Raw genomic sequence first — 19,330 nt, forward strand, 5'->3', positions numbered from 1 at the left:
CTTCTTTATTATCATTTTATCCTTTTATCTTTGAAATACAAGGAGTTCCACCCGTAGGCTTGTTCATAATCCGCCCGAAGGCTATCCAATAATCCACCAGGGATCACTAATCCAAGCTTCTGCCCGTAGACTAGTATGCGGGCCTCGAGATCCAATCCCGAGTCACGTTAGCCTCTTGTGCAGGGCCCGGAAGGCGAGGGATTTACGGCCAGAGCCCCCTCTGGCACCCAAGCGTCCTCCTGCTCCAAGTAGAACTCAACAGAGAGACCTCTCACGGCGGGTTCGGTCCACGTCCCCGGCGCGGTTAACAACCCCCTTGGTTAGGGTCAGGCAGCCAGTCGGGGGTAACTGAAGCTGCCTCTCCCTTCAGGCCTTCAACCTGAAGTATTTAGATATCTTTTCATCCTTTAGTTCATTGAGAATACAATGCAAATAGTGCTTTCTAAACTGTTACAAGCACAATCAATACCAGTGGTCGTTTAGCTGGCAAACTGTTAAGGAGTGACTCCTTTTCTCCGAATGCAACTCGCATTCGATCCGGAATCAATTGCAACTTGGCAAGATTCCTATCGTCCTTGGGCTAGGGTCATACCCTGTCAATACTTTAGGTTTGGTTTATGGTAAATTCCGGCGACCATGTCGCTTTAGTTTATTGATTAATCATTTTCGTCCAAGAAAATGCCTAGCTTCCCTTAACTTGACAAAGTTTCCCTAATTAGGATAGAGTAAAGGACGACTACCCTTTTCCCCTTGCGAGTTTAAACTGGCGCAAGAACCTGCCAACCTTAATCCACGGAATGGCAAAACTTCTCACGATCAAACCCCAAAGCTATGTGACGTTGCAATTTATTGCACAAGTGTCGCCTCCATTCTAAGAGATCATTTCCCTTAATGAATGGCGTATTCAGGTCACGGAATTAACTTCAGTCGAGAAGGAGGGTTTAGGGTGTCTTTTACCCACCCATCCTTAATTTCACTAAATCGACAGCGTTTAGTCCAACTCAAATCGAGTTTCATCATCTTGAACGCTTGGTCCTTAAGGTAGGAATCCTAGATTATCGTTTACATGAGCATCCAATTAGCTCAACATTTTGGGAATGTGGTTAGGACTATTGGCTTGAAGGTTTCGACTTAGCGACATTTGGAAAACTTGGCCAAATCCTTAACCTAGTTAGTGTTCGGGGGTGTCTATCGTACCATATGATTCCTTTGTGGCTAGGTGATTTGGATAATTCATTATGCTTGTCTCGCGACAAGGATGAATCCTTCCTAGAGACAATAAACTAGATCTAAAAGAGGAAAAATAGTTGCAACTAACATATTACATGTAAACATGTGCTTCATTGCTCCCACGCATCACATGGTTCACAATAACTCTATCTTTCCTTGGTATAGTAAAAATGCATGATAATCTAGATACTAACCTTCCTAGGACATACTAGGACTTACATCAAATAATCATGCTTACAACCTTGTTGTCTACACTTTAGAATCTCATGCTTTGATAAACCATGCGACCTTTCCTAAATATGGCTCCTGATGAATGAAATTTCTGCATGATGACTATGCAACACGCAACTTTCCCCTAGCTACAATGTAGTTAATGAAGTTCATACTAAACTAAAGCTAGTGTTAACTTATTCCATTTTACAGGCCACTGGCAAGTCCATAGATCATTCTCGTGCTCTTCTATTTCTTTTCGAATAACATCTTATGAGTGTTAACTTTTCCTCATGAATCATTACAAGGAAGATTTATCTAAAAATGTGACATGCCATTAATCTTTCCATGCCTAGTAAAAAGGTGTACCTCAATAATTCCAACCTTGTAATGTGGCAACGGTTGTCCTAGGCTCGTCACTTTTGAATGCACAAAAGGAAACTTACTGATAAGGTCCTAAAAATGCCTAGACACCTTATGCCCTTTTCATTCATTCCATTGAACGTACCAATGATCAATTTTCATATCTTAAGCTATTTCTAATAAATGATCAAATAGCCAATTCATTTTCCAATTGCATTTAACTTGACTAGTTGAATTTGAACATGCATGAGTGCTTCCTAATCCATGATGTTATCGTGATTAATTCAATGCTTTTGTGTGGAATCCAAATAGATAAAACCTGGACTTGTGGACTCCGGGAAATATCCACGTAAATACTAGGAGAAGATCCTCTCGCTGGCGCGCCTTGTGACTTTTTAGGGCCATCGTAGGTATGATTTCGACTTGTGGTTTGCCTTCGCGGTCTACCAATTTTACTCATCTTGGTATGCGGCCTTACGATCTTTGTCTTTCCCCATCGTACATAGGAAATTCCTTCGCGGGACTTCAGGTGAATGGATGGGTCTCGCGGGAAGGGAGCTTTATACGCTTCTTCTTCTTCTCTTCAAAATTCCGAGGCTAGGAATGGGCTTGTGGGTGATTGGTGGAAGGCTTGTAGACTTCCCCTTCTTCTCTTCAAAGTCCGGGCTAGGGGGGGGCTTGTAGGAGTTGCAATGGGAAGGATAGATTTAAATTACAGAGGGTAGAGTGGACTTAAAGAAGATTCAATGGGGAAGGGTTTTAAAACCCGGCTAATATGGCTTTGTGTGAGTCCACGAGAAGGCCTTTAGAAGAAAGCCGGGAAATAAAGTGGAATTACAGAGATTCAAGGGAAAAATGGCTTAAAACCGTCTAGTGTGGGGAATCCATGGAAGGGTAAAATAGTTTTGTGGGATGCAAGGTGAGCAAGGCTTAAATCCCCGGGTTTGAGAAAAAGAAACCACTTGAGAAGGTAATAAGAAAAAGGCCCACGGGAAGGGGGCTTTGGATCCGGGGGGGGAAAACCATAGGAAGGGGGCTTGAGAGCCCTTAGAAGCTTCAAGAAGCTTCTTGATGCTTCTGGAAGAAACGTGGTACACCCACGTGGAGGAAGAAGACGACTTCTTCTGGCGGCGTGCTGGCGGCAGTTCTTTTGGTGGCATGTTGGCGAGCAGCGGCGTCTCCCTCTCCTCCACGACGCAGCTCCTTCTCCCTCCACGGCGGACTCCGCAGCTCCCCCCCTCTTCCACGGCCGCCTTCCTTCACGCCGCCCTCCCCTTCACGGCAGTCTCTTCCTCAAACTCACCCTCCTTTCCTTTCTTCCCCCCCCTCCACAAAGGGGGTTCTTATACTCCAAGGGGGGGAGAGGGGACCTCCCCACGTGGCCCGTTGCATGACTCTCTCCCCCCACCTCCTCATGCTGCCCTTACTAGCCCATCCCTTTCCCCCAGCCACACATCGGCTGGGGAAGATAAATTCAAAAAAAAAATTGCAATAATTCCACCCTTATCCCCTTAGCCTCCTCCCAAGAGGGAGTTTTCCCGCGGCTATGCAGATTTGAATCCCCGGCCTTATTTTCCTAAGGTGGAGTGCCTCCAATTCTCGCGTGTGGTTATAGATTAGCTGCTGGCACTGGTGATAATCTTTGCACGAGTTTACGATGAGAGCGGGAGGTCGGTTTAGTAATATTCTCAAATGGGAATATTACATTCTCTCCCCCTTGGAGGAATCGAGATGTCCTCATCTCGAGATGAACTGGGGATATTGTTGGTTGAGAGTGCTTTCATCCATCCAAGTGGCATCCTCCTTGGGATAATCTTTCCACTGGACGAGGCATTCTCTCAAGGTTCTGGATCTCAGTTGTCTCTCCCCAACATCTAAGATCCTGTTAGGCCGTAGCTCAAGGACTCCTTGGCTAGGCATTACAACTTGTTGGTCATCAAGTACATGGCTAGGATTAGGTACATACTTGTTCAATAGGCTGATATGGAATACATTATGAACCTTTAGGTTCTCAGGGAGTTTCAATCTATAAGCATTGGGTCCTAGGTATTTGAGGATCTTGTATGGTCCACAATACCTTGGACTTAGCTTCTTGCAATCCCCTAAGGATAGGGAACTCTTCTTTGGGCATACGTGAATGAAGACCATGTCTCCTCCCTCAAATATTCTATCTTGACACTTCAAAACCGTGTATGCCTTCTGTCTATCCTTCGCAGCTCTGATGTCCCGAGAAAGTGAAATCATGAGCTTCGCACAATCTCTTCTGTTTAAGTAACTGGCTTACCGGTATACATGCTCTCATTCTATAGTAGACATGTCCATTATTGACAGAGAATTCATGACCTTTGGCCTATAGCTTTTGTTCCTGGTCCTTGATAGAGACTTCCCTTAGCATCCTTTGATAGGCTAGATCATGGCATCCTTCCTCTCTAGCTAGCTCAAGTATGGGGTTGTTCGGCATTTATACCCTTGTGGCCAGAGATCTAGCTATTGATGGATTTTTAGAGAATTAAGGAATGCCTTGCGACTGAGTGCATCAGCAACTACATACTCCTTTTCAGGTCGGTACTTGATCTTAAGGTCACACCCCTCTAGCACTTCAATCCACCGACATTTCCTCATGTTGAGCTTGTTCTAGGTAAAGTTCCACTTGAGACTTTTTATGATCAGTCACTAGTGTAAACTTGTTACCCAGCAAGTAGTGTCTCCAAAGTTTGACAACTACAAGTTCAAGATCATGGGTAGCATAATTCTTTTCATGGATCTTCAGTTTCTTGAGGATTAGGCTATAGGATGACTTTTCTACATAAGCATGCTAGTATCAGTTACTACCTCTACTCCTTACTGTGGTCTAGAAGTTTTAGGATCGGTACTAATACCAAACTTTGCTTCAACCTATCAAAGCTAGTTTGTTCGGCAGTTGACCATGCAATGGACGTTTGCTTCTTCAATAATTTTGTCAAAGGTGCTGCAATCAAAGCATAGTTTTTGATGAAGACCCCATACCATCTTGTCAGTCCAAGAAAGCTAAGTATTTCTTTGACAGTTTTTGGTATTTGGCCATCCTAGAACATTTCTAACTTAGGCTGGCTCCACTGAGATTCCTTCTACCGATATGATGAATCCCGGATAACCAATTTGATGTTTGGGGAATGCACATTTCGTCATCTTAGCATACAGCTTGTATGACCTCCTTGTCTCAAGGAAAATCCGAAGTTGGGGTTCATGATCTCCTTCCTGTTTGGAATAGTCTAGAGTGTCATCAAAGAAGACGAGCACAAAGTTATCAAGATATGATCTAAAGATATCCTTCATTAACCTATTGAATGTGGCAGGCACATTCGTAAGCCCTAATGACATAGCTAGAACTCAAAGTGTCCATATCTAGTGTTGAAGGTCGTCTTTGGGATATCTTCTTCCTTGGTTCCTATCTGATAATAACCAGACCTAAAATAATCTTGGAGAAGATCTTGGCATCCTGAAGACTATCAAGAAGCTCATCTATTCTAAGAATATGATATTTGTTCTTGACTATTGATTGATTCAACCCTCTGTAATCAATACATAGCCGAAGTGTTCCATCTTTCTTTTCTGGAACAGTACTGGTGCTTCCCAAGGTGAACTGCTAGGACGGATGTAGCCTAATCTAGTAGTTGCTTGAGTTGCTTCTTACAGCTCATTTGCTTCCGGTATAGACATTCTATAGGGTCTCTTCGCAATTGGTGCAGCCCCTATTACTAGCTTGATCTTATGATCTACTTCTCTTTGAAGCGGGAGTTCTGTTAACTCTTCAGGAACTACGTCCGCATATTCCTTTAGCCAAGTGCCCAAATCACTTTACTACTCTATCAATATTCACAATCAAGACAATCGTTGATTTTTTTAGAAAATTTTTTATTCCATTCATATCAGCATAGCACTTTTTTGAGGTACAATTATTTCTTGGGGCGATGGAACAAGTTGATACATTAATTTGAGGAGAATAAGATATTATTGCATTCAGCTACAGGAACTGAGTAGTAGTACGGATTGGGGTCATCGATTTTCAGGAATCGATAGTTCATGGGAAGATTAGGGTATCTTTTCCTTTGATATCCATTCTTCTCATGACATCCCAAAACCTTGATTCGATCGGCAGGGATTCTTTGAATCACTTCTCCGTACACATACTTATTCAGGTTAACCCTTCGACCTCCAACCTGTAGGGTCGCGTTTGCATGAGCCTCAACAAAGACGAACAGCTTTACGATCTTCAAATCCTCCATCCACTTGATTCTCTTCAAGTTAATTTGAAGGTACGCAGGTTGATAGGCAGTTATGTAATAGATCCCTGTAACACCCATCCATCTCCGTTCCACGTACACAGGCGATGGATTGTAAATGCGGTCTAGGATGTTCATCATCTCAACCCTTTGTCGATAATCCGTGGAATGCATCGCGGTCATAAACATGACTCGGAACACTAAGAACTTGTTCCATGCTTCATAATTCTGCAAGACAGCATTGAAAGTAAGGAAATGTTTGGGACAGTAGCATTTTATTTACTTCGTAGAATTTTTCTAAAAACAAATCCTTTGTTGGTTTGCTCTGATACCAACTGTAACGTTCCACTAGGATCATCCAGGACACGTCTTAGCAGTCCATCGGAAAGGATGTCTAGAAAACTCTGCCCGGCACTCCCATGGAATGTTACGGGTTTTGCAATCTAGGTCTTTCCGTGTCTGCCCCATAGCGGAAGTGTCCCGGCCGTTCCCACTTAGGATCGACCGGAATTTGGGTTTTCCTGTTTGGTCATTAACTAGCAGCAACTAGCGTCAGACCCGAGCGAACTACTTTATGCAGAAACGCCAGGTATGAAGCGGATTCACGCTGCACTTGGTTCAAGGAGAATGGGAAATGAGAGGGATGCAAGGCTCGACCTCTCTGCCATAAGGCATAGTCCCATTCCGTTCCCCTAAAACAGCGTGAATCAGGTGATAGGTAATTCTGAGTCTTCATTCTCGTTATTTGTTCCAGCAATGATGATCATCCCTCTGTTCGTCGAAGATTTTGAGAAAAGTTCCCGGCTAACCGGGACCACCCATCCATAGGACGAACCCATGGTCCATCCTCCGCACTTTCCTCGGTTTGTTTTAGTTATGTAATTACCTACCACATTAATTTGACATATAACAAACAGCTTCCTTGATTAACCCTGTTAAGCACTGGTTCCTTCACGTAATCTTATCACAGGACATAAAGAAAACAATGTCAAACAACTTCTTTATTATCATTTTATCCTTTTATCTTTGAAATACAAGGAGTTCCGCCCGTAGGCTTGTTCATAATCCGCCCGAAGGCTATCCAGTAATCCACCAGGGATCACTAATCCAAGCTTCTGCCCGTAGACTAGTATGCGGGCCTCGAGATCCAATCCCGAGTCACGTTAGCCTCTTGTACAGGGCCCGGAAGGCTAGGGATTTACGGCCAGAGCCCCCTCTGGCACCCAAGCGTCCTCCTGCTCCAAGTAGAACTCAACGGAGAGACCTCTCACGGCGGGTTCGGTCCATGTCCCCGGCGCGGTTAACAACCCCCTTGGTTAGGGTCAGGCAGCTAGTCGGGGGTAGCTGAAGCTGCCTCTCCCTTCAGGCCTTCAACCTGAAGTATTTAGATATCTTTTCATCCTTTAGTTCATTGAGCAAACAATGCAAACAGTGCTTTCTAAACTGTTACAAGCACAATCAATTCCAGTGGTCGTTTAGCTGGCAAACTGTTAAGGAGTGACTCCTTTTCTCCGAATGCAACCCGCATTCGATCCGGAATCAATTGCAACTTGGCAAGATTCCTATCGTCCTTGGGCTAGGGTCATACCCTGTCAATACTTTAGGTTTGGTTTATGGTAAATTCCGGCGACCATGTCGCTTTAGTTTATTGATTAATCATTTTCGTCCAAGCAAATGCCTAGCTTCCCTTAACTTGACAAAGTTTCCCTAATTAGGATAGAGTAAAAGGACGACTACCCTTTTCCCCTTGCGAGATTAAACTGGCGCAAGAACCTGCCAACCTTAATCCACGGAATGGCAAAACTTCTCACGATCAAACCCCAAAGCTATGTGACGTTGCAATTTATTGCACAAGTGTTGCCTCCATTCTAAGAGATCATTTCCCTTAATGAATGGCGTATTCAGGTCACGGAATTAACTTCAGTCGAGAAGGAGGGTTTAGGGTGTCTTTTACCCACCCATCCTTAATTTCACTAAATCGACAGCGTTTAGTCCAACTCAAATCGAGTTTCATCATCTTGAACGCTTGGTCCTTAAGGTAGGAATCCTAGATTATCGTTTACATGAGCATCCAATTAGCTCAACATTTTGGGAATGTGGTTAGGACTATTGGCTTGAAGGTTTCGACTTAGCGACATTTGGAAAACTTGGCCAAATCCTTAACCTAGTTAGTGTTCGGGGTGTCTATCGTACCATATGATTCCTTTGTGGCTAGGTGATTTGGATAATTCATTATGCTTGTCTCGCGACAAGGATGAATCCTTCCTAGAGACAATAAACTAGATCTAAAAGAGGAAAAATAGTTGCAACTAACATATTACATGTAAACATGTGCTTCATTGCTCCCACGCATCACATGGTTCACAATAACTCTATCTTTCCTTGGTATAGTAAAAATGCATGATAATCTAGATACTAACCTTCCTAGGACATACTAGGACTTACATCAAATAATCATGCTTACAACCTTGTTGTCTACACTTTAGAATCTCATGCTTTGATAAACCATGCGACCTTTCCTAAATACGGCTCCTGATGAATGAAATTTCTGCATGATGACTGTGCAACACGCAACTTTCCCCTAGCTACAATGTAGTTAATGAAGTTCATACTAAACTAAAGCTAGTGTTAACTTATTCCATTTTACAGGCCACTGGCAAGTCCATAGATCATTCTCGTGCTCTTCTATTTCTTTTCGAATAACATCTTATGAGTGTTAACTTTTCCTCATGAATCATTACAAGGAAGATTTATCTAAAAATGTGACATGCCATTAATCTTTCCATGCCTAGTAAAAAGGTGTACCTCAATAATTCCAACCTTGTAATGTGGCAACGGTTGTCCTAGGCTCGTCACTTTTGAATGCACAAAAGGAAACTTACTGATAAGGTCCTAAAAATGCCTAGACACCTTATGCCCTTTTCATTCATTCCATTGAACGTACCAATGATCAATTTTCATATCTTAAGCTATTTCTAATAAATGATCAAATAGCCAATTCATTTTCCAATTGCATTTAACTTGACTAGTTGAATTTGAACATGCATGAGTGCTTCCTAATCCATGATGTTATCGTGATTAATTCAATGCTTTTGTGTGGAATCCAAATAGATAAAACCTGGACTTGTGGACTCCGGGAAATATCCATGTAAATACTAGGAGAAGATCCTCTCACTGGCGCGCCTTGTGACTTTTTAGGGCCATCGTAGGTATGATTTCGGCTTGTGGTTTGCCTTCGCGGTCTACCAATTTTTACTCATCTTGGTATGCGGCCTTATGATCTTTGTCTTTCCCCATCGTACATAGGAAATTCCTTCGCGGGACTTCAGGTGAATGGATGGGTCTCGCGGGAAGGGAGCTTTATACGCTTCTTCTTCTTCTCTTCAAAATTCCGAGGCTACGAATGGGCTTGTGGGTGATTGGTGGAAGGCTTGTAGACTTCCCCTTCTTCTCTTCAAAGTCCGGGCTAGGGGGGGGCTTGTAGGAGTTGCAATGGGAAGGATAGATTTAAATTACAGAGAGTAGAGTGGACTTAAAGAAGATTCAATGGGGAAGGGTTTTAAAACCCGGCTAATATGGCTTTGTGTGAGTCCACAAGAAGGCCTTTAGAAGAAAGCCGGGAAATAAAGTGGAATTACGAAGATTCAAGGGAAAAATGGCTTAAAACCGTCTAGTGTGGGGAATCCATGGAAGGGTAAAATAGTTTTGTGGGATGCAAGGGGAGCAAGGCTTAAATCCCCGGGTTTGAGAAAAAGAAACCACTTGAGAAGGTAATAAGAAAAAGGCCCACGGGAAGGGGGCTTTGGATCCGGGGGGGGGGAAAACCATAGGAAGGGGGCTTGAGAGCCCTTAGAAGCTTCAAGAAGCTTCTTGAAGCTTCTGGAAGAAACGTGGTACACCCACGTGGAGGAAGATGACAACTTCTTCTGGCGGTGTGCTGGCGGCAGTTCTTTTGGTGGCGTGTTGGCGAGCAGCGGCGTCTCCCTCTCCTCCACGACGCAGCTCCTTCTCCCTCCACGGAGGACTCCGCAGCTCCCCCCCTCTTCCACGGCCGCCTTCCTTCACGCCGCCCTCCCCTTCACGGCAGTCTCTTCCTCAAACTCACCCTCCTTTCCTTTCTTCCCCCCCCTCCACAAAGGGGGTTCTTATACTCCAAGGGGGGGAGAGGGGACCTCCCCACGTGGCCCGTTGCATGGCTCTCTCCCCCCACCTCCTCATGCTGCCCTTACTAGCCCATCCCTTTCCCCCAGCCACACATCGGCTGGGGAAGATAAATTCAAAAAAAAATTTGCAATAATTCCACCCTTATCCCCTTAGCCTCCTCCCAAGAGGGAGTTTTCCCGCGGCTATGCAGGTTTGAATCCCCGGCCTTATTTTCCTAAGGTGGAGTGCCTCCAATTCTCGCGTGTGGCTATAGATTAGCTGCTGGCACTGGTGATAATCTTTGCACGAGTTTACGATGAGAGCGGGAGGTCGGTTTAGTAATATTCTCAAATGGGAATATTACACTCATCACCTGTAATTGTGTCCCTCTATCGCAGACAACCCGCAAAGGTAATCCGCCTCTTTTCTTTGGATGCTTCCAAAGAAATCCATCCTTGAGAAAATAACCATAAGCTTTCCTTCTGATCTTCTTGAACTCTTCATCTGTCCATTCATCTCTTTTGCTTAGTGTACTAAGGTACTTGCCAATCTACAACCAATCTCCAACATAAAGTTCTTCTATGAAAGCCACAATATCATAGACATGACAAACATGATCAATCATAGTGGCTGAAATTTCTGCATCATCCTCTTCTGCAAATAGCATCTCCTCATCATCATATCTGGCTCTAGACAACATATCTACCACTGGATTATCCTTCCCTGCTATGTGTTTAAATTCCGGATTTAATGACTTGATGTATGCAATCCATCTCAACATAGCTATATCCGGAGTAGAGCAACTCGTAATCATACCAATCAATGGCAAGCAATCTGTCTCTACCACAACTGAAGCTCCAATAAAGTACTCCTTGTGTAAAATATTACACGGCGCAGCGAACAGAATCTGAGAAAGAGATAGAGAGTACACAACAGATAAGAGGAGAATCAGTAAAATTCTTTAACTCCAAACAACTGATACAAAGATGGCTCTGTCCACCCGTGCGCTTCCAATGAATGAAGCTTAGATGGCGATCTAGACAGAAGATAGGTGAAGAGCTTAAGGCTAGCTGGAACAACAACTCTGACTGGGTGAAAGATGAGTGTAAGATGGCTGCGAAGGGGTTTAGCTTTTATAGCCCGCGAAGGTCGTTAGGTCGGCCTGCTGACCGACCTACCATATGAGCCTCCACTAGTCGGCCAGGGAATATTCTAGGGAATATTCCCTTTACCATCGGGCCGGGGGCGCTGCCCCCGGACCCCCGCCAGGGGGGCCGCTGGCCCCCCTGGGACCCCCCAGCCAGGGGCCGCTTCCGCGGCCCCCGGACCCCACAATAGGGGCCCCTTTTAACTCCCTTACTACGCAACTCAATGCAATGTGCCTCGAGTTGCTACCAGCTTAACCACTCTGTCTAACCCAAAGATTAGACCCACAATGGTCACCTTTTTGCCATCCGGTCACATAGACCTCATCTGATATACAAGTCAGGACTCCACCAATGTCCGGGCTCACACTTGGCTTCTCCTCATAATGGGGGCCTTACAACTTTGAGCACCATGGATCATTGGTAGTACCTAATGAGGGTGGGGCATTGATCATATCTAACACTTGTCACATTTGAGAGCCGTAACAATCCCCAATAACTCCCTCTTGATTTGCGGATATCTCCTCTATCTCTCGTTTAGGACTTTCGCCCCAAACCGAATAGCATACCTGTTTCCATCTGCATCATCTTGACCCACAGCCCAACCTATGCCAATTGGACTAGTGTCAACTATCAATACAATAGGCCTTCCGCAATTATAATCCGCTTTCCTAAGAGTAGGAGCATTCTGCAATAACTTCTTCAATTTCTGCATGGTTCTAGTGTGGCTCTCATCCCAATAGAATTTGTGCCCCTTTCGAAGCAGCTGGTATAAATAATTTGCTATGTGTGCAAAATGAGGTATCCAAATCATATAAAACACACAAGCTCCAATGAATCTCTGTACCTGTGAAGTGGTAGAACAATAATCCGCAATCTTGCCTATAGCATTCACCTTATCAAGTGAGGGTTTCCTGCCATAATATCCACACATATGTCCAACAATGACAACCTCATTCACTCCAAAAACAGATTTTTTCCCTGAAAGTGTCAAGTTCACTTCTTCTAACCTGGCTAAAATCTTCTCACAAGCTGAAATATGATCAGCCACAAAGTATCTGCATCCCTGCTCATTTAGACTCTCATTCTTCTCTTCTTCTGCACACCCCTTAATGGGCACATCATCCAAGAAAGGCATAGTAAGCTGAGGTATATAATCACGAAGAACCTTATGCATGGCATTCATCATATGCGCAACAGAATTAGTGGAACCTTGAGGCAAGGTACACATCCTGACAAGCCCAATAGGAGTTCTCATGGTGGTTATATCCCTGCTTTCCAAAGCCAGCTGAAACTGATCATATCCTGAATACAAATCACCTAAAGAATAGATGGCACGTCCAGCAAATGCTTCTGCAAACTCATCTACAACTGGACCTATACCAACATTCCTGATAGTAACTCTGTTTACTGGCTGCATGTCCTGTATAAATCGGAGAGTACCATTCTTCTTTGGAACTGTAAACCACCTGTTTGAGTATGGTGCACATGAAGGCTCAAGATTTCCCATCCTGATTTTCTCATTCAATAAATCAATCAGCTTTGGCAGGTGTGCTTTAGGCATTGGAATAGGTCGGAGATTCCATGGAATATGAGGAATAGTAAAGATCACCATAGGAGCAAAAATATCAGGATTCACACATCCAATCTCATGCGGGAAAAAAGCAAATCTCCTTCCATGTCGCTCAAGCATCTCCTGAAAGCATTGCTTCTCTGTGGGTAGCAAGAAATCACCATTTCCAATTTCCAATTCAGCAAGAGTCTCTGCTGAAAATTTATGGCCAATATGCTCCGGATTCCTCAAAATTGGCTATTTGGCAGCCCTCTCTATTTGCTGATCACTGTCAGGTGGAAGCGGTACAGCTACCGACTTCACCTTCTTATCCACAGTTTTGTATTTCGTGTCAACCCTGGCTTCATTATGCTCTTCTGCATTACTCAAATCTTGCTGTAAATCAGCAATTCTGCACTCGAATGGCTGAATATCCTCAGCCCTCTGCTCTATGGACTGCATAGGAACAGCCCTTAACTCTGGATGCTGAAATATTTCAGCAGTAAACTCTGTTGGCTGAAAATTTTCAGCCCTCTGTGTCTCTATAAGCTGATCATAATCAGCTGGAAACTCTGTTTGCTGAATTTCTTCAGCACTCAACACTTTTTGCTGAATCACCTCAGCCTCTGATTCAATCTGTGACACAAAATCTACAATTTCATGAAACATGTCCAGGGATTTCACTAATACATTACTGTGACAACTCTGCATATCAGCTTTCAGCATATCTTTCATCTCTTCCATCGTATCTACACAAATCATACTGTCATACATTCCATCTATGTGCTCATCATCCTCTAAAATTCCTGCATTTTTCAAATTTTTCTCCTTCCTGCATATGTACTGCCTGGCAGCTCTAGGCAACCTAGAAATCTTTTGATAGCTCATCGAACTGTTTGTTGAAATCCCAACAAAACCGAAGGTGAAAACACTGCTACCAGGAGGCAAGAACACCAATCTCCTCTGCTCTGTACCACCGTCGTCTCACGAAACGGCGGTACCTAATGAAAACCCGAATCCCTCATAGTGGGCAAAGGTGCATCTCTGAGAGTATCCCTGTTTCTAACATGGTTCACACACACAGTCATAAACTGAACTGCTCTCATACCATCTTTACTACGAATCCGTGCATAAGCAGATCCATCATCCATTACCTTTGTTTCCATGTGCATCTCTGTGATGAATGGATGTCCAAGAATTACAGGATAAGAGCATGAATCGTGCACAAAGAAATGGAAATCCTCCTCTACATCTCCAATAGAAACCCTGACACTGGGACAAGCAGCATACAAATCACCTGCAGTGTTGTTGGCAGCTCTCATACGCCACCCATGCTCTACATCCATAGGCCATCTGTTACTCTCATAAACTCCACGAACTATGAGATTAATCTCTGAACCATGATCCACCAAAGCAACATAAGGCACCTGTTTCTCTCCAATTTTTACCATCTTCTCTGTAGTTGTCCTAGCCCAATGACTCCGTGAAAAGTGACTACACGGTATCAAGACAGGCTCATCAGTTTCAGCATAATGCATAGGCTGAACCCTCTTCTCTACTTATGGAAAAACAGAAGCATTCTCAACCATAACCTCATCCTCATCCTCATCCAACTCCCCAATCAAAACTCCCTGTGTATCAGTAGTAGGCAATGCATGTCTTTTTCTCTTCAGGACCTCCTGAAACTGATCTTGAAACTCTCTTTTCGAGATGCCCAAAACCTCAGAAATAGTGAAAGTCACCTCACTGCCAAGTATCTTGTCATTAAAGATTTTCTTCATGTCCGTAGATGTCTCAATATCGGACATCAAAAACCCTGGCTGCTTTCTCTCTCTAGGCTCTTGCCTCTTTTCTCTCTTTTGAACATCTTCCATCTGTCGTTTTGGCCCTAGTCTCAAAGACGGTCCTGCAGTAGGTGGAGTAACAAACTCACCCCCTCTAGTCTTTTTAGCTGCACTTGGATTTTCTTCATCCCTCTTACGCTTCTCCTCAACAAGTACATCTGCTCCCTGAAACTTAGCCAAATAAGCATAAATAGAGTACCTGTCAACAGGCAAATCCCAACCTGTCTCTGATCTGATGCTAGACCCTGCACTAGTCAAAACAGTTTGCTGAATTTTTCCCTTGTTTGCAGTCTCCATAGCATAAGTCCATAGTGCTGACTGATTCTCTGATCCCTTCTCAATCTGGACTCCATATGCAGAAGCATCTCCTCTAGCTGTCACATAAGAAGTACGCGTAGCCATGTCATCCACTAACTTCTTCATTCCGCCTTTCCCAAAGTTGATAGCAAGCGGAGCTCCTGTTTTAGTCAACCAAATCTTACCATCTTGTCCCCAATATACCAAATTCTTCCTCCTTGCATCCTGAAAAGATTCACAATCCCTGAATTGCTGATGGTCCGTACTATCACACCAAATACATCTCCGATCTCTTCTAGGTGCAATAGGAGCACTCCTAGGTGCAGTAGGAGCACTAGAAGAAATAGTAGGCGCAGTAGAAGCAAACTGCTCTTTCAATTTTCCCACCAACTCCGCTTTAACTGACTCCAGTGTCAAATCCGTTATGCCTTTGATTATATCATCAAGAGACGTAGGCACCGATGGAGTGGATGGTTTTGGAGTAGAAGGTACAGGCATCGGTCGTGAAACAGGAGGAATAGGAGGAGTGGAAACAGTAGGTACTGGCATAGGCCAAGAAACTGGCTAAGGAGGAGAAGAAATAACAGGGATAGAAGCAGGCATAGGAGCAGAAGACGGTGTCGGTGTCATAGAACCATTCTGTAGACGGGTCTTCCATATCCTCCTCTTGGTCAAAGTTGAGACTGCATCCTGGGCATCCTGCCAATCCGTTTTAAGTCCCATAGGCTTCGTGCGATCCTCAAGAAGCTCTCCCAATTCTTCTCGAAGAGCAGGATCTGCAGCTTGCAAGAAAAGCTCAACTTTTTCAACATCCAATGCTCTTTGTTCAATGGCATCAAGCTGACTATACCTTTCTTCAAATTCCCAAATCAACTCTGAAGCAGCTAGACCTTTGTTTGGCATGTAGACCCACTCTCAGAATGACCGCCGTGTAGCCATCCCAAAGTCCTCAAGGAAATATTCTTCTTTCAGGGCCTTAAAATCTTGCCAATGTGAATTTTGAATAAAAAGATCAGTCACTTTTGCCCTCAAGGCGGGTGTGACAAGACGAAGGAAGTACTTACTCATAAGTCCAGCTAGAACTCCAAAAAACCCCATCTTGATCTCATATGTCTTCAAATATGTTGAAACATTATGGCCATCAAATAGCTTCTTCTCATTCTCAACTGCTTCAATCGCCTTAGTCGCGCTGTATGCATTCTCCTACTCCGAATATAGTTGCCTTTGCTGAGACAACTGCCTGTTGATGCAATTGTTGCTGCTGCTGCATATAGAATCGTGTCTGCTGATTTTGGAGCTTCATATACATGGACATATTCTGCAAAATCTGCTTTAGATCACCTGTTGAAGTACTTGATGCAGCAGTCATTGATGGAGCTGAAGTAGAGGACGCAACTGGAATTGTAGAAGAGGCTGAAGTATCTCCCATCCTAAAATTTCTGCGATGCTTTCACGTCAGGTTCACCAAAGATATCGAAGGGTTTCGAAAGCAATGTCGCGACTTCATAAGTCCTTGATCAATTTCAAGATAGAAGATCAGTTCTAAAATAAGAGATATTGGTGATAAAAGATGGATCAATGGATCATCTTGTGTTAGATCTTTTCTATTCAAAGTCGTGCACAGTTGAGAAGTACAAGGTTTCTAGATTTGAAAATCACAGCAGCAGAGATGTATTTACAAACAATTTGCCAAAGATTTTGCAATTCATGGCCACACTCAGGAAAGCCTGAGCTTACAAGTTGTAAATGGACACCTTCCCATTCTTAGCAAGAATTAGATCTTTGTATACAATGTTTCTGAAGGTTGGCTTATTGAAAAGTGCAGTTGTCAATATCATAAGTGTTTAGAACTAGTCAGGGTCTGGTCTAAACTCTCTGTCACTATGTTACTTAATCTGAATTCACTGTTCATCCTGTATACATTCAGCATATCCAGGTAGATAAGTGATATTTGTGTAAGGAAAGGCTATCCAAGGGAGCTTGCAACACTTGTATTTGTCCGAAGTATATTCAGCACCGGAAGGAAAGGCAGGCTAATGTACCCTGTTCTGCAATTTTTCCTTTCAGACAGAATTCAGTTTCTGTTGGCATGCTTCAAGCTCATGCTCCAAAGTTGTTGACAGTCTTCTTTTGCTTGCTTTAATTGAAGTTGAAGATCTCTATTCATCTCTCCAAAACTCCACAAATGCTTTGAATCATGTAAGAGAACACCAAAGGATTCCAGTCTCACAGATAAAAGATGATATAATTATTGTTGACGCCACAGTGGCAGACCAGATCACTTCCTAGAGGAGCAGCCATGAACTTCCAGATGTATACTTGGGTGAACATGTATGCTTGTTATTAAGAAAACTTCCCACGAGGCTGCAACTGTTGATATTGTTTGTCTTTTCTCTGAGCTAACTCACTGCCTCCTCTTTATCAATCTATTCCAAAGTTGCAACTAGTCGACGACTTTCTCACACTCTTTGCTGTAACACATAACGATGATGTGGCACTCTTCGTTGTAGTTGTCAATGCCCATGGACAGCACCTGGCCTCCCACCAACAGACGCTCTCCATGTAGTGAGGATCCATGGTCTTGTAATCATCCTTGAAATTGATCCAGCCAAGTGATTCCTCCCAATGCTCTTCTGTATGTTCCCAGATGGGCCTTCCTGTCCACTATCTTCTGCTTTTCTTCTGGGTATCGACCATTCTCCTCAGTTGATCTCTTCCCCCCCCAGAACTACAGCCTTCTTTTCTTTCTTTTAGCATTCGATCCCCTCCTCTAGAATATCCACACTCTTTTTCTAGCATGGCGAAGGCTTTTCCCCTGTTTTCATTTTCTGCTTTTTCTTCCCCCTTCCGACTAATAAAGCGGTTGGCTTTTCTCCCCACCAAAAAAAAGGTGACCTCGCCCAGATTCCTTGACACTCATTCATTGCTGTTGGCTGTTTTTTTTTTTGGACGAAAAAATGCATTTAGAGGTTGCCAACAGGCAAGAATAATTGCTGATAAGCCAAATTTCACATGCCAAGAATGAAGATGGAAATCACGAAGCTCAGCTATAGCGAATAGCACACCTAGTAGCATCACTGACCCTTTCATCTCCATCTCTAGACGAATCTAGTATTTCAAGAGCCTCTTGGAACTTGGCCAGAGCTCCATCAGCTAAGGTCATTTTCCTTTCATGGCTTGGTATAGGTAGACTCTTCCTCAAAGGCAATGCATCTTGAGCATTGAGAGAGAACTGCGGTATCCGGTTCAGTCTAGGAGCATTGACAGAAACATCTGGTGACTGCAATAACACCGGTTTCTCCTTAAAGCCATGCTTTCTTGGTGGGGATGCTAATCTTTCAGCCATTGGATGATACATGTCAAAAACTGCTGCTGCAACTCTATCTGGTATTGCTGCTATTCAACTCTGCACCGATGCTTTTGTAGTTTGAGAGGGATTGTCCCGAATGGAATCGCGACCTTTAGGAGTTGTGTGGCTTGGGCTGCCAGCAGCTAGAAACAAATTAGTCATGCAGACATATGCTGCAGCACATTTATCATCCAATTGTAACACATGCTCAAAGGCCCAATTCACAAGCTCCACATTTATCCATTTTCGACAAGCACCCAACAGGGCCAAATCAGAGTCTGGAACATTCTGAATGACACTTATTGCCTTGTCAAAGTGACCTGCACGACTGAAAAGATCAACCAGGTAACTATGATGTTCTGAACTCGGAATGATACAGTAGACAGTGCGCATAACATCATAATATATTTGCCCCTCCTCCACTAGACCTGCATGACTGCAAGTAGTAAGCAAAATACTAAAGGTGACACCATCTGGCTCAATACATTCTCCTCTCATTTTGTTGAATAAGTTGAAAACCCTTTCAGCCTTACCAAGCCGAGCATATCCTACCATGAATGCAGCCCAAGAGACAGTATCATGTAATGGAAGCCCATCAAACGTTTCTTGCGCTTTGGCAAGTGCACCACACTTGGCATACATGTCCACCAATGCAGTGCCTGCAGACCTCAGCGACACCGAACAAGTTCCAAAATAGTGTGAACCTTTGGTGCCCTTCACTTAATTTCCATTGCAATGATACCGAAAAGAAGTATTTGTACGGCTGAGCTAGTGGCATACCAAAAAGATCCACTTATTCCATATGTAAAAGTCTTATTCGCTAACTGTAATATAGTTGAAACCCATGTCCAATGGCTGACAACATCTGGATAGACACCCTCTAATTACATGTGATGATAAGAAGCAAGTGCCTTGACAAATGGTCCATGTTCAGC

At 43.7% G+C, this 19,330-nt stretch overlaps 1 protein-coding gene across 1 annotated transcript; it reads right to left on the reverse strand.

The window, feature by feature from the left end:
• Positions 1 to 18,446: 18,446 nt before the first annotated feature.
• On the reverse strand, positions 18,447 to 19,037 carry LOC148008885 (pentatricopeptide repeat-containing protein At3g29230-like). Its single transcript, XM_087673956.1, has one exon. It carries the CDS (start codon positions 19,035 to 19,037, stop codon positions 18,447 to 18,449), a length of 591 nt encoding a protein of 196 aa, XP_087530082.1.
• Between the last annotated feature and the right edge of the window lie 293 nt (positions 19,038 to 19,330).

Source organism: Lygodium microphyllum, unplaced genomic scaffold (assembly GCF_053477565.2).
Source record: "Lygodium microphyllum isolate KBCC unplaced genomic scaffold, Lygodium_microphyllum_v1.1.10 scaffold_52, whole genome shotgun sequence".
NCBI lineage: Eukaryota > Viridiplantae > Streptophyta > Polypodiopsida > Schizaeales > Lygodiaceae > Lygodium > Lygodium microphyllum.